This window comes from Siniperca chuatsi, linkage group LG15 (genome assembly GCF_020085105.1).
Source record: "Siniperca chuatsi isolate FFG_IHB_CAS linkage group LG15, ASM2008510v1, whole genome shotgun sequence".
NCBI classification, from domain to species: domain Eukaryota; kingdom Metazoa; phylum Chordata; class Actinopteri; order Centrarchiformes; family Sinipercidae; genus Siniperca; species Siniperca chuatsi.
In genome coordinates this window covers 28,986,414-29,001,896 of record NC_058056.1, presented here as the reverse complement: position 1 = coordinate 29,001,896, position 15,483 = coordinate 28,986,414, and the positions used below count along the sequence as shown (strand labels likewise).

Below are 15,483 nucleotides of genomic sequence, written 5' to 3'. Positions count from 1 at the left end.
GACCGTCAGTAATGCTAACGTAGCTCCTCGGGGACTGAAGCTGTTGTTTTTCTAACTTCGACAACACGTTAGTTTTGGTTTTAAGGACTTTATGACTGTCGGTAGTTGTTGTTTATTTTGTTTAAATATGCAGAACTGTAATTTTATGGGTCATTGTTGTTCGGACGATTAAGCTAAGTTAGCTAATATGTGCTAACGTCAGTGTCCGTTTTCTCCACAGTAACTGGCAGCTATACCACGTGATACCAACGCTGTTACACTATTGGCTCACAGGCCTTGTTAGAAGCAGGAAGCAAACGTCAGACAGAGAGATAAACAAAACATTTTGGACCCGTCGATTTTAAAATGATTAATTCACAATCATAATATTTTTTTTAGGTAAAGTGCTACTTTTATTCCGCACCTTTCTAAAAGCTCTGTGGATGTTTTATTATTTATAAAATATTCGTCTACATAAAAATGTTATCAATAAAACCTTTTAAAGTAAAATCTGGACTCAAAGAACAGCTTTAATATAACTTTCACATCTGCTGCTGTTGCTGAGAGGAAATCAGAAATAAGATTCAATGATCAATACTAAATTCAAAAAAATATTTAAAAGTAAAACAGTGAAAAATAATGTAAATAAAATGATAAAATAGTGAAATAAAATTAAAATTACAAAAGTAAAAAATAGTAAATAATATTAAAAATGAAAGTTGACCCCTTGTCCTCCCCCTCAGGTCGTCGCAGGATGGACTCTTCCAGGTGTCTCGCTGAGCGTCAACAGGAAGTGACATCACCTCCCACAGCTCCTCCCACATCTAGTGTGGTTGCCGTGGACGACGCAGCATCTGAGCTACAGTCACAGGTGAGTCTGAGGCTAACGTACTCTTCAGGCCAAGCGTGACGTCAAAGTGGCGTTCCAGCTGCGTCGCGTGTGGATTTGTGAGAAAAACTGTCCCAAGATGCATTGCGTCTCTTCAGACCGTCTAATGGCGGTGAAATAATTAGGAATGGTGGAGAGTGAACGTGAAACCGAAGCTACTCAAACATCCTGACGATTTATTGATTTTCGGACGCAGTGCGTTCATGTCACATGGATGTTGCCATAGTTACCAGCTTCCCACTTGTGTATCTGAGTTAAACAGCAGCTTTAAGTTACACACACACTCACACACGCACACACACACACATGCACACACTCACACTCACACACACACACTCACACACACTCACACACACACACACACACACACACACACACACTCACACACACTCACACACACACACACACACACACACACACACTCACACACACGCACACACACTCACACACACGCACACTCACACACACGCACACACACTCACACACACGCACACTCACACACAGAAACACAAAACACACGCACACACCACACACACTCACTGCACACACACACACACACACACTCACACACACACTCACACACACACACACACACCACACACACACACACACACACACACACACTCACACACACACACACACTCACACACACACGCACACACACACACATCACACACACACACACTAAGCGCACACACACACACACACACACACACACACACACACACACACACACACACACACACACACACACACACACTTCACACACACTCACACACACACACTCACACACACACACACACACACACACACACACACACACACACACACACACACACACACACGCACACTCACACACACGCACACACACTCACACACACGCACACTCACACACAGAAACACAAATAAACGCACACACTCACACACACACACACACACACACACACACACACTCACACACACTCACACTCACACACACACACACACACACACTCACACACACACACACGCACACTCACACACACACACACACACACAAACACAAATAAACACACACTCTTTCTCTTTCACAAATTCAACTCTTGTGTCTGAATAGGCACATCTGGTTGCTAAGCAACAGCTGCACCATAGAGACAGACAGACAGGTAGAGACAGAGAGACAGGTAGAGACAGACAGACAGGTAGAGACAGAGAGACAGGTAGAGACAGACAGACAGGTAGAGACAGACAGACAGGTAGAGACAGAGAGACAGACAGACAGGGAGACAGGAAGAGAGACAGGTAGACAGACAGGTAAACAGACAGACAGACTGTTGCTTTGTAACTGAGGAAACTGAAAGTGTTCAGAGGAAACAGGAAGTTTGTGTGGAAGCAGCTTCAGCTTCACTTCCTGATATTGAATGAGAGTCGTATACCTGATTCACAGGTGAGCATCACATGACGAAGGTTACACCACAGGTCTCTACGCAGACGCACACGCTCTGCTACCAAACCTTTATTTTCTGTTTTCTTAAAGGAGCCTGAACTTTGTTCACAGGTGTTTGAAACACCTGGAGTTTCTTCTTCTGCTCTGTTTGTCGTCGGCTGTTTACATTTCTGATTAACTTTATTGTCCTAGTTTTTGTGTTCGCTGAAACTGTGCAATAAAGTTAAAGGAGGTCAGAGGTCAGAGGTCACTGACAGGTGTTTCTGTGCTGACAGGAGGCGGAGCAGCTGGATGCAGGTGAAGCTCCTCCTCCATCACGCACTGGTGAAATCATCGAGAGGAAGAGTGAAGAAGAGGAGGACGAAGAGAGCGTCTTTCCTGGAACTGACTTCCTGTCTGTCGCTGACGTCGTCCAGGTAACCTTCATCCTCCTCCTCCTCTTCTTCCTCTTTCTCTCCACCACTTCCTCCTCCTCTTCCTCCTCCTTCTCCTCCTCTTCTTCCTCCTCATCCTCTCCTCTTCCTCCTCCTCTCCTTCTCCTCCTCCTCCTCCTCCTCTCCTCTTCCTCCTCTTCCTCCTCCTCCTCCTCCTCCTCCTCCTTCTCCTCCTCTTCTTCCTCCTCATCCTCTCCTCTTCCTCCTCCTTCTCCTCCTCTTCTTCCTCCTCATCCTCTCCTCTTCCTCCTCCTTCTCCTCTTCCTCCTCCTCCTCTTCTCCACCCCTCCTCCTCTCCTCCTCCTCTTCCTCCTCCTCCTCCTCTTCCTCCTCCTCCTCGTGTATTTCTTTGAACTGGTTTCAGTGTGAATCAGCTGCAGCCCCACAGCTCCTCCTCCTCTTCCTCCTCCCCTCCTCCTCTTCCTCCTCTTCCTCCTCCTCCCCTCCTCCTCTTCCTCCTCTTCCTCCTCCTCCTCCTCCTCTTCTCCACCCCTCCTCCTCTCCTCCTCCTCCTCTTCCTCCTCTTCCTCCTCCTCCTCCTCCTCCTCCTCCTCCTCCTCCTCTCCTCCTCCTCCTCTCCTCCTCTCCTCTCCTCCTCCTCCTCCTCCTCCTCCTCCTCCTCCTCCTCCTCCTCCTCCTCCTCCTCTCCTCCTCCTCTCCTCCTCTCCTCTTCCTCCTCCTCCTCCTCTCCTCCTCCTCCCCTCCTCCTCCTCCTCCTCCTCCTCCTCCTCCTCCTCCTCCTCCTCCTCCTCCTCCTCCTCCTCCTCCTCCTCCTCCTCCTCCTCCTCCTCCTCTCCTCCTCTCTCCTTCTCTCTCCTCCTCCTCCTCCTCCTCCTCCCCTCCTCTCTCCTCTCCTCCTCCTCCTCCTCCTCCTCCTCCTCCCCTCCTCCTCCTCCTCCTCCTCCTCCTCCTCCTCCTCCTCCTCCTCCTCCTCCTCCCTCCTCCTCCTCCTCCTCCTCCTCTCTCCTCCTCCTCCTCCTCCTCCTCCTCTCCTCCTCCTCCTCCTCCTCCTCTCCTCCTCCTCCTCCTCCTCCTCCTCCTCCTCCTCCTCCTCCTCCTCCTCCTCCTCCTCCTCCTCCTCCTCCTCCTCCTCCTCCTCCTCCTCCTCTCCTCCTCCTCCTCCTCCTCCTCCTCCTCCTCCTCCTCCTCCTCCTCCTCCTCCTCCTCCTCCTCCTCTCCTCCTCCTCCTCCTCTCCTCCTCCTCTCCTCCTCCCCTCTCTCCTCCTCCTCCTCCTCCTCCTCCTCCTCCTCCTCCTCCTCCTCCTCCTCCTCCTCTCCTCTCCTCCTCCTCCTCCTCCTCCTCTCTCCTCCTCTCTCCTCCTCCTCCCTCCTCTCTCTCTCTCCTCTCTCCTCCTCCTCCTCCTCTCTCCTCTCCTCCTCCTCCTCTCCTCCTCCTCCTCCTCTCCTTCTCTCCTCTCTCCTTCTTCTCTCCTCTCCTCTCTCCTCTTCTCCTCCTCTCTCTCTCTCCTCCTCCTCCTCCTCCTCCTCCTCCTCCTCCTCCTCCTCCTCCTCCTCCTCCTCCTCCTCCTCCTCCTCCTCCTCCTCCTCCTCTCTCCTCCTCTCCTTCTCTCCTTCTCTCCTCCTCTCCTTCTCTCCTCCTCTTCCTCCTCCTCCTCCTCCTCCTCCTCCTCTCCTTCTCTCCTCCTCTCCTCCTCTCCTTCTCTCCTTCTCTCCTCCTCCTCCTCCTCCTCCTCTCCCTTGTGTATTTGGTTTCAGTGTGAATCAGCTGCAGCCCCACAGCTCCTCCTGCTGGACACAAACAGAAAAACACTTCCTGGTCCAGTCTGCAGCGCAGAAGGTGATTGGACAGTTCAGATAGAAACTGGAGGATGGAGTGTTTGAGGCTGGACTACAGACTGGACTACAGACTGGACTACAGGCTGGACTACAGTCAGGACTACAGGCTGGACTACAGACTGGACTACAGACTGGACTACAGGCTGGACTACAGGCTGGACTACAGACTGGACTACAGGCTGGACTACAGTCAGGACTACAGGCTGGACTACAGACTGGACTACAGGCTGGACTACAGTCAGGACTACAGGCTGGACTACAGACTGGACTACAGACTGGACTACAGGCTGGACTACAGTCAGGACTACAGGCTGGACTACAGACTGGACTACAGTCAGGACTACAGGCTGGACTACAGACTGGACTACAGACTGGACTACAGACTGGACTACAGGCTGGACTACAGACTGGACTACAGGCTGGACTACAGACTGGACTACAGGCTGGACTACAGTCAGGACTACAGGCTGGACTACAGACTGGACTACAGACTGGACTACAGGCTGGACTACAGTCAGGACTACAGGCTGGACTACAGACTGGACTACAGGCTGGACTACAGACTGGACTACAGGCTGGACTACAGGCAGGACTACAGACTGGACTACAGACTGGACTACAGACTGGACTACAGGCTGGACTACAGGCTGGACTACAGACTGGACTACAGACTGGACTACAGGCTGGACTACAGTCAGGACTACAGGCTGGACTACAGACTGGACTACAGGCTGGACTACAGACTGGACTACAGTCTGGACTACAGGCTGGACTACAGACAGACTGGACTACAGACTGGACTACAGACTGGACTACAGACTGGACTACAGACTGGACTACAGGCTGGACTACAGGCTGGACTACAGACTGGACTACAGACTGGACTACAGGCTGGACTACAGTCAGGACTACAGGCTGGACTACAGACTGGACTACAGGCTGGACTACAGACTGGACTACAGTCTGGACTACAGGCTGGACTACAGTCTGGACTACAGGCTGGACTACAGACTGGACTACAGGCTGGACTACAGAGACCAGTATCTGTAAACCAGTGTCTAACTGATTCAGATCATTCTTCTCTGTGTGGTGGAAACTCAGATACTGTACTGAAGTTCACTTTGAGGTACTTGGACTTCACTGCATCTCAGAGAGGAACTGCGTTCATCTGGCAGCTGCAGATTCAGATTTTACAAACCAAACGTGTTCATCGAACAGGACGCAGTGTTATAAATCCAACAGTATATAAACACTAACGTGCTGCGTATGTGTTAAAGTATCAGCAATAATTCTCCAAGAACACGATCTATGATCTAAAACAAGTACTCTAATACTTTAACTACACTTTGCTGTTAATACTTTTGTACTTTACTTTAAGTGAAATCTTGAATGTGCGACCTTTAACTGAGCGTAACAGAGTATTTTTACAGAGCAGTATTTAGTAGCACCCGCCTCTGATCCACATCACTCCTCAGGTGTTACGCAGACATTTAAACGACCTTATGGGAAATGAACACGTGCAGGTCGTCCAGGTGCAGAGCGACGTCCATTAGAGACGTTACAGAGACCAGTTCATCGCTGGTCATGTGACCGCTGTGTTCAGGGACACTTGTTAATATGACGTTTTCCTTTAGTAAGACGTGAAGTCAGTTCAAACGTCCCTCCGACACAAAGTGCACAAAATGTCTGAACGTTAGAAAGATGACATCAAGTCGGCCGTGATGTCACTGTTAGCGTTAGCGTGTGTTTAATGCGGATCGACCCCGTCTGGCTGATACCAGATCAGATTCCCTAACGTGAACCGTTTAAACTGTTAAAATGAAGATCAGTATTAGACATTTATCACACCATCAACATTTAGAAAATAGGAAGAGTAAGTATTTAAAACCTTTGATCAGTGTTTTACTTCAGAGTTCCTGGTTAGAGGCTGGAGCAGACGCTCGTTCTTCGGTTTGTGTCGTTTATCGATTTAAAATAACGAATTTAAACATTTGCTGCTTATTCAACCTTTATTTAAATCTCGAGGAATCGTTGAGGGCGTGGCCTCATTTTCACTGATGTCGAGTGCAAAACTGAATAAATACACACAAAAAATAACGATGAGAAAACGGACAGAGCGGAGTAGTTTGTAATCCTGGTTTTAAATTGACCTACAGGTACAAATGTGTTGCGTTTCAGTGTCGGTGTGTTCAGGACAAAAACCAGTTTAATAAGGAGGTGAAATAGTGCGGCAAGTTGCCTTTAAGGGCTTTATAGATAAAAAGAAACCAGTGCCTGTCCCGTCTTCCTGTTAGAGACCCGGCCTTTTCAGACCGGTGAATAACTGTCACCGGTTAACGGATCTCAGGGCGGCGTGCTGAGCTGAATCCAGAGGTTTAAGAGTGGCGGCAGAGGCGCGTCTGTAGATAACGTCACAGACGAGAAGACGGCCTCGGTTATCCGTGTGTCCGTGTGAAACTGTTTGATCGGCCGGATCCCGAGGTCCTGGTACTCTGAAACCCTCAGTACTCTGTGAGTGGTAATATGCAAACTATTGAAATGCATCTTGCCGTTGGTCAAAGGCTTGTTGTACCTCAGTGGCAGAACCGTATCAGCCGCATGAAGACGGGCATCGCAGTTTGTTAAAGGATGTAACGCAGTTAATATAAATTGTGACGGGACCCAACATCGAGCCTTGTGGTATTCCTTCATAAGAACTTTCTTTCTTTCCGCAGCAGGAGGTGAGTGTTGTGGGTGAGGAGGCGGTGGAGTTGGACGGAGGCCCGTCTCCCCCTCCGGTCCTGTATCAGGGCCCAGTCTTCCCTCCCCAGGCCCGCTCTGCCCTCCCTGCCCAGGATCGGGTCTCCGTCCCGGGCCTCAACCTGCAAAGAGATGCCCTGGAGAACCGGCTGGTGGAATGGTGAGAAACCAGTCTGAACTGGATCCCAGTGGCGCCGACAGCACTGTAGCTCTACTCTGTTCTGTTTGTTTCCGTTGTGCCCAGGGTGGAGCAGCAGCTGATGTCCAGGATGATCTCAGAGATGTACCGCCCCCCTCCCTCTGACCCCGCCCAGAACGACTCCACTGACCAATCGGAGCCCGAGGAGCAGAGCGTCACCTCAGACATTGGTGAGCAGAGAGGCTGACGGGCCAATCAGAACAGATCTCTTCATGGTGATCGCTCATTGGTCTGACCAGCTCATGTTAAAGTACCAGTCTGCTCTTATTCTGTATAAATCTGTCGGTCCGTCCCTCAGTACCGTCTCACTTCCTGTCTGCGGCGCTCAGCTGCAAGCCCATTGGTTCCTGCTGAAGACGTAAATCTTTAAATATCTAGTTTCCTGTTTAAAAGGCTCAGTAGTTTCCTCAAACAGCTGCTCGCTGTAGTTTCTATCAGACCAACAGGAGGAAACAGAGCATCTGTTGGGGACTATTTCCAGCGGCGGATGAATCCACATGTGGTGCTGTAGTGAGTATTTGGGGCAGCAGGACGGTGTGTGTGTGTGAGTCAGAATAAACTACAGTGTGTGTGTTCGTGGTGATGAAGAACAACAGAGCGGCTCACTGATGTGTTTTTAATAACAGTGGAGGAAGAAGATCCATCATAGTGATGTTGAAAGACGAATCGCGGCGAGATGTTTTGATGCTTCAACACATCAATAATCACGTGACCACCTCAAACGAGGCCTCGTCTCACGTGAGAGGTTTTGTCTGGTTTTGAATGTGTGCGACTCTGTAAAGGGATCGTTTTTATATCAGAAGCTTGATCTAACGATGTACCATCATCACAGATTCACTCCATCCATATGCATGCAGTATCACATGTTGCCCAGCAGATGGCGCCATGTCGACTGTCAAATGCTTCAAATCAATGAGCCAAAACTTTGCTTCCTTCATCACGACCACATCAGGCTTTATATTCACAGACTTCATGGTTCATTTGTTGACAACAAGACAAAATGTCGGCCATTATCAGACCTCAGACTTTCACAGTTTGTGTCATGAAGAAGCTTCTGCTAACAACACAGTTTGAACCCTTTTCCCACAGAGAGCTCACGGCTTCACCGCGTTACACACAAGTTAGTGAGCCACATCTTATAAACAGGCTTCCTGTTCACAACACGTGAAGCGGCAGCGGGGGTAGAAAACTCAGCCGCAGCCTCCTCACATGCTCACTGATTACAAGTACAATGACCCTCTTTTACCACGCGCCCGTCTGCTCCGGCTAACAGCTAACGTGAAACATATTCCAGTAAGAAACATAAGCTAGTAACAGTGCTAACGCTAACACGCGCGAAACACCGTCAGCTGTACAGGTAAAGAGACGTGACCCGTGAGTGTCGCAAAACCTCAGCAGACAGCGCGAGTTCAAAGGCCAGAGCGCAGAACCTCGTCCCAGATATTACAGTAAGAATGTCAACACGTGTGAAGACCAGACGTCTGCCAGGTGAGTTACACCTGTGACTGCAGAGTGAAGCGTGAGCAGCACCTGAGATCACTGTGGTGTCCGTGTTGTGTGTTCAGTGGAGGCGGCAGGAGGTGGAGGTCTGCAGCTGTTTGTAGACTGCAACATGTCGGTGGACTCGGCTCTGATCAGGCAGCTGGTTAATGAGGTTCTGACGGAGCACGTCGCCCTGATGCTGGGACACAGAGACACGCTGGAGACAGGACCAGAACCAGGACTGGAGCCGCCCAAACCAGGTCCAGGAGCACATCAGGAGGTACCAAAACTCAGGACCAACAGAAACTTTAAAATCTTCAGTCTTCAGTCTGTCTGAATCCTGCTGCTGGTTCTGTTCCAGGAGAAACTGGTACCACTGGTTCCTACACCAGTACCGACCCCTCCACCCAGCCTGACCCCGCCCAGCAGAGAGACTCCACGCCTGACCACACCCCCTCCCTCTGAACCAACCAGCCTGCTGAACGAGGAGTCTCCTCAGCCAATCACAGCACCAGGTCAGACACAGCAGCAGCAGCATTAGCAGCAGCAGTATTAGCATTAGCAGTAGCAGCATTAGCAGCAGCAGCAGAACTAGTAGTAGCAGTGTTAGCAGCATTAGCATTAGCAGTAGCAGCAGTAGCAGCAGCATTAGCAGCAGCAGCAGCAGCAGCATTAGCAGTAGCAGCAGTAGCAGCATTAGCAGCAGCAGCAGAACTAGTAGTAGCAGTGTTAGCAGCATTAGCATTAGCAGTAGCAGCATTAGCAGCAGCAGCAGCAGCATTAGCAGTAGCAGCAGTAGCAGCATTAGCAGCAGCAGTAGCAGCAGCAGTAGCAGCAGCAGTAGCAGCAGTAGCAGCAGCATTAGCAGTAGCAGCATTAGCAGCAGCAGCAGCATTAGCAGTAGCAGCAGTAGCAGCATTAGCAGCAGCATTAGCAGCAGCAGCATTAGCAGTAGCAGCAGTAGCAGCATTAGCAGCAGCAGCAGAACTAGTAGTAGCAGTGTTAGCATTAATAGCAATAGTAGCATTAGTATTAACATTAGTTTTACTATAGAAATAGCAGTAGTAGCATTAGCAGCGTTAGCTTTATGTTTCAGTCCTTTCACAAACTCCCCCCCAGAACCGGTTGTAGCTGATGATGCTTTGTCTCTCTCTCTCTGACTGTGACCTCAGAGCCTGTGGCCACGCCCACCTCCAGCCCAGAGCCCGCCCACTCAGCAGGAAGTCCTCCTGCTGTTCATCAAGCCCCGCCCCCTCTCACCTGGGGAGACGCTGAGCTGCCATTGGACGAGGAGAGACCAGAGGAACACCTGGATACACACCCGCAGCCACTGTATGTACACAAACAACCACACACCTCTAATGAAAGACACTATGCAGGTGCATTGTGGGAAATGTAGGATCCAGTTTGACTCATACAGACGTGTCACCTCACCTGCGGGAAGGTGGACGGACTCCTCCCTCCTCCCGCTGTGTCGTTACAGACTGAACTGTGACTCCCTCTCCTCCTGCAGGGTGATGTCAGTAGCAGAGGAGGAGCCTCGTCTCTCCTCCCCTCTTCCTCCTCCCTCCGTCCCTCCGGCTCCCTCTCCGTCTCCTCCTCCCCCCGGTCCTGATCCCGGACCGGCGCCCCCCTCCGGCTCCTCGCGGGACTCCAGCAGCTGCAGCAGCTCCAGCAGCAGCAGCACGGTGACAGCTGAGACGGATGCAGCACTCAAACACATCTCAGAGGGAGAACTGCTCATCAGTGTCAACCAGCCGGCGGCCATGACAGGTACCTTCATCATCATCGTCATCATCATCATCATCATCATCTATATCATATCATAAACAACACGTCAATATTAAATATGTGAAACTAGAGATCTGAAGTGTCTGTCTGCCTGTCTCTCTCTCTGTCTCTCTGTCTGTCTCTCTCTCTCTGCCTGTCTCTCTCTCTGCCTGTCTCTCTCTCTGTCTCTCTCTCTGCCTGCCTGTCTGTCTCTCTCTCTGTCTCTCTCTCTCTCTGCCTGTCTCTCTCTCTGCCTGTCTCTCTCTCTGTCTCTCTCTCTGTCTCTCTGTCTCTCTGCCTGTCTCTCTCTCTGCCTGTCTCTCTCTCTCTCTGTCTCTCTCTCTGCCTGTCTCTCTCTGTCTGTCTCTCTCTCTCTGCCTGTCTCTCTCTCTCTCTCTCTCTCTCTCTGCCTGTCTCTCTCTCTGCCTGTCTCTCTCTCTGTCTCTCTCTCTGTCTCTCTGTCTCTCTGCCTGTCTCTCTCTCTGCCTGTCTCTCTCTCTCTCTGTCTCTCTCTCTGCCTGTCTCTCTCTGTCTGTCTCTCTCTCTCTGTCTGCCTGTCTCTCTCTCTCTGTCTGTCTGTCTCTCTGCCTGTCTCTCTCTGCCTGTCTCTCTCTCTCTGCCTGTCTCTCTCTCTGTCTCTCTGCCTGTCTCTCTCTCTGCCTGTCTGTCTCTCAGAGGACGAGGCTGTCTGCAGCTTCTCCAGCTCTCTCCAGGAGCTGCAGGAGATGGTGAGGATCATGTGATCACAGCTGACTGTAGTACTACAGTTGTAGTATTTCCTGTCTGACTGTTGTGTCACTTCCTGCCCCTCCCCCTCCCCCTCCCCCCAGGACTTTGACCCCCCCAGTGAAGGACAGGTCAGAGGTCACGACCTCCTGCTGACCCTGCTGACCAAGATGGAGCAGGGAGTCACACACACACAGAGAGGAGAGAGACCACAGCCGGAGGTACACACACACACACACACACACACACACACTCTTCCTCCTGACTGTGACCTCTGACCTCTGACCTGCTGTGTCCTCAGGGCTCCTGGGGGAGGGATCAGGAGGAAGAGGAGGTGAGTGTGGGGGAGGTGAGAGACCATCGGACTACAGAACCTCACCGGACTACAAATCCCAAGTGCCACAGTGAGAGTACAGCAGCCCAGAGGGGTCAAACCTCCTCACCTGGACAGATCAGTCAGTGTGCAGGTACGACCGCCTCCAGACACCGGCTGAGGGCAAAATACACAACTCTGATCTGAGTTTATATGAAACAAATAACTTAAAATAATAAATTCATAGTTCATAGCAGTCACAGATCTCTGTTTAATTACCGCCACAGCACTTTAAAGTGAGGTATTAGTTATTGATCAGCTCTTTATAATCACATGAAATATTCAGGCAGACAGAAACCAGGTTTAATAAACGGCTCATGGTGTCATGTCGTTCCTCGAGCGGCGAGCATTGATCCGGACCAGAAACTAATCAACTGTAAACAACAACATCAGGGAGCTGTCACTCTGACATCACTGACGTCACTCTGACGTCACTCTGACATCACTGACGTCGCTCTGACGTCACTCTGACATCACTGACGTCACTCTGACATCACTGACGTCACTCTAACATCACTGTGACATCACTCTGACGTCACTCTGTCTCTGTTTCTTCCAGATGTGTCAGAAGTCAGTTTTGAAGCGACCAATCAGGGCTCAGTTACTGTGGGCGACCTGACGGAGCCAATCGGTACACTGACCTCTGACCTCCAGACCGACCTGTCACTGTCTCCTCCTCCACACCTGGAGAACACACACACTGCAGGACAGGTGAGACACACGCACACACACTTTGTTCTTTGACACTCATTTTAAATTAAACAGGTTCTGCTGCACACAGACGGACTTCCTGTTACAGGTGAGGTCAAACACAGTTTCACCTGCCTTCTAGTTAACTCGCACACACACACACACACACACACTGCCTCCTCTCTGAAGTGAAATAAACTAACTCTGTGTGTGTGTGTGTGTGTGTGTTCAGGTTGGTCCCGTCCTGGTCAGACAGTACGACAGACACACAGGTAGGAAGCTCGTCATTGTTTTCTTTTAAAGTGGGCTGTCCGCATACTTTTGGCCACGTAGTGAGTGAATGGGAGCCTGCAGACTGACTGCACATCACCTGCTGAGCACCAGAGGGCGATGTGTCTGCACTGTCCGCCTGTCTCTCAGCTCCACACTGACTGCACACATCAGCCGCTCTGTCACCACGGCTCCATACATGGTGATGTTTACACTGACTTTCAGTCTGTTGTTACTGTGTGCGTGTGTGTGTGTGTGTGTGTTACTGTGTGTGTGCGTGTGTGTGTGTGCGTGTGTGCGTTACTGTGTGCGTGTGTGTGTGTGTGTGTTACTGTGTGTGTGCGTGTGTGTGTGTGCGTGTGTGCGTTACTGTGTGCGTGTGTGTGTGTGTGTGCCGTCAGACTGAGACTCGGGTAACAGCAGTGATGTTACGGCTGCAGCTAACAGTTATTATCTTTATTAATTGATGATCTGCTGATTATTTTCTCGGTGAACTGATTGATTGTTCGGTCCAACGTGACGTCTTCCGACGTCTCGTGTTTTGATCGTGTTTGGATGCTCTGTAGCCGATCCATCACAGCGATTGATTATGACAATAGTTGCAGACAAATGTTCTGTCCGTCGATTAATCGACTCTTCTGTTTGTGTCTTAAAGAGTAACTTGTCACCTCGTGGTAGTGATGTCACGGTGTACTGGAGTACGCCGTGACATCACTGTCGGCTGTGGTTGGTCAGAGGAGAAACTGACTGAAACTTAAATGTTGTTCCTGTTAGCCATCGAGCTAATGAGCTGAACAGCTAGCTTTCTGTGCCACTTCAGGACAGCAGCTCCCACCTTAAAACAAAGTGCTGCCCACTCGTGACCCCCCCCTCGGGTTATGGCCTCAGTGTGGACTCGTGATCAGTCTGTGTCTTCCTCAGGTCGACTCATTTGAAGGATTTTTAGGCCCAAAGAGATGAAAATCAGAGAAAAGTCAGGAAATGTAAACCTAGTTTTGCATAACAGAAAAATATTCTTTCTTCCTTCAATCGTCTCGTCACTGGTCAGATTTATGTTCTTCCCTGTGGAGTTGAAGTGTAGCTGAAGCTCGGCCAACCAGAAGTGCGTATTTTGAATGTAAACAGGAAGTAGCAGCACCGGCGGGATCAGAGTGTTTGGATGAGAGTCAGGATGTCGAGTCAATAAACACACACACAGATCCTTTACTGCAACAACACAGCCAGTGATGTGTGTGAGTGTTTGCTTTACACACACACACACACACACACACACACACACACACACACACACACACACACACACGAGCACGCACACACACGAGCACACACACAGTACTTTATTGATGCCTAACGGACATCACGCTGTCACAGCCGCTGAATCACAAACCAGCAACACGAGGAAGTCAAATCTTCACTACAAACTGAACTAAAAGTTAAAAAAATACAAGAAAATCAGAAAGTGGTTTTGGCTTGAAAGTGTGAGCGAACACTATCGAATGAACTCTCTCTCTGGTTGCCGTGGAAACAACTGGCATGTTTACCATTGCGCTTCACCGGCCAATCAGAGAGCATGTTTAAATACGTCTCGCTCTGCGCGTGTAAAGTTGAAGGTCTGTCAGTTTCATCTGTGTCTCTGTAATTACAACTCGGTAACCGTGACAACCAGCTAAGGGAGGGGTGTATTGTTAGTGTGTTGCCATGGAGACGCAGAGAGAGGAGAGCAACAGCAGAGAGTTATTAAGGCAGAAATCTGCTCAGTTACAGTCTGATTATTAATGTGGGTTTTTATTTCTCCTTCGTCCCACAAACGGAGGAAAATAATAAAAAGTCTTTTCTACAGACTGATCTGACATCAGCTGAATCTCATTCAGTGTTTCCTGGTTTATTAAACTGATTTTCTTTGAGCGTCAGAGGTGAATAAACCTGCACCAGCTGATGGATCATCTTATAAAGTGTCTAACTTATGATCAAACAGCTGCTTGTTTCCGCCTCCAGCAGCTGCAGAGTCACATGACGCTTCATCAGGAGGCGTGTCAGAGCGACATGACTCTTTGTCAGGAAGCGTGTCAGAGTCACGTGACGCTTCATCAGGAGGCGTGTCAGAGTCACGTGACGCTTCGTCAGTAGGCGTGTCAGAGTCACATGACGCTTCGTCAGTAGGCGTGTCAGAGTCACATGACGCTTCGTCAGGAGGCGTGTCAGAGTCACATGACGCTTCGTCAGTAGGCGTATCAGAGTCACATGACGCTTCATCGGGAGGCGTGTCAGAGTCACATGACGCTTCATCAGGAGGCGTGTCAGAGCGACATGACTCTTTGTCAGGAAGCGTGTCAGAGTCACGTGACGCTTCATCAGGAGGCGTGTCAGAGTCACGTGACGCTTCATCAGGAGGCGTGTCAGAGTCACGTGACGCTTCATCAGGAGGCGTGTCAGAGTCACGTGACGCTTCGTCAGGAGGCGTGTCAGAGTCACGTGACGCTTCATCAGGAGGCATGTCAGAGTCACATGACACTTCATCAGGAGGCGTGTCAGAGTCACATGACGCTTCATCAGAAGGCGTGTCTGTGTCTCCTGATGGACGTCGGTCCAGTCTGCTCTCTGTCAGCTCTGCGTTTGGTCTCCAGCAGCTGCTGAGGGAAACATCTGGCTCTTCAGCAGCTAGATGCTCCGCTATGTTCAGCAGCTGCTCTCTGACTGCGTCTGGCAGCT

At 50.3% G+C, this 15,483-nt stretch overlaps 1 protein-coding gene across 10 annotated transcripts in view; it reads left to right on the top strand.

Moving 5' to 3' along the window:
* kiaa0586 (KIAA0586 ortholog) overlaps positions 1-15,483 on the top strand; it is a 57,811-nt gene that overhangs the window by 32,338 nt on the left and 9,990 nt on the right. For 8 of the 10 annotated variants that reach the window (XR_006374554.1, XM_044166503.1, XM_044166501.1 and 5 more), the window contains 13 exons: positions 723-850; positions 2,570-2,710; positions 7,240-7,424; positions 7,509-7,633; positions 9,029-9,225; positions 9,307-9,460; positions 10,118-10,277; positions 10,459-10,718; positions 11,391-11,443; positions 11,546-11,662; positions 11,743-11,908; positions 12,374-12,525; positions 12,737-12,776. Coding sequence is in view for 9 of the 10 variants with exons in the window: in XM_044166503.1 (XP_044022438.1) it covers positions 723-850; positions 2,570-2,710; positions 7,240-7,424; positions 7,509-7,633; positions 9,029-9,225; positions 9,307-9,460; positions 10,118-10,277; positions 10,459-10,718; positions 11,391-11,443; positions 11,546-11,662; positions 11,743-11,908; positions 12,374-12,525; positions 12,737-12,776 (1,878 nt within the window). In the remaining variant the exon portion in view is untranslated. Of the gene's footprint in view, positions 1-722; positions 851-2,569; positions 2,711-7,239; positions 7,425-7,508; positions 7,634-9,028; positions 9,226-9,306; positions 9,461-10,117; positions 10,278-10,458; positions 10,719-11,390; positions 11,444-11,545; positions 11,663-11,742; positions 11,909-12,373; positions 12,526-12,736; positions 12,777-15,483 lie in introns of those variants that run through there. The other 2 variants (XM_044166504.1, XM_044166509.1) reach the window with 2 other exon arrangements.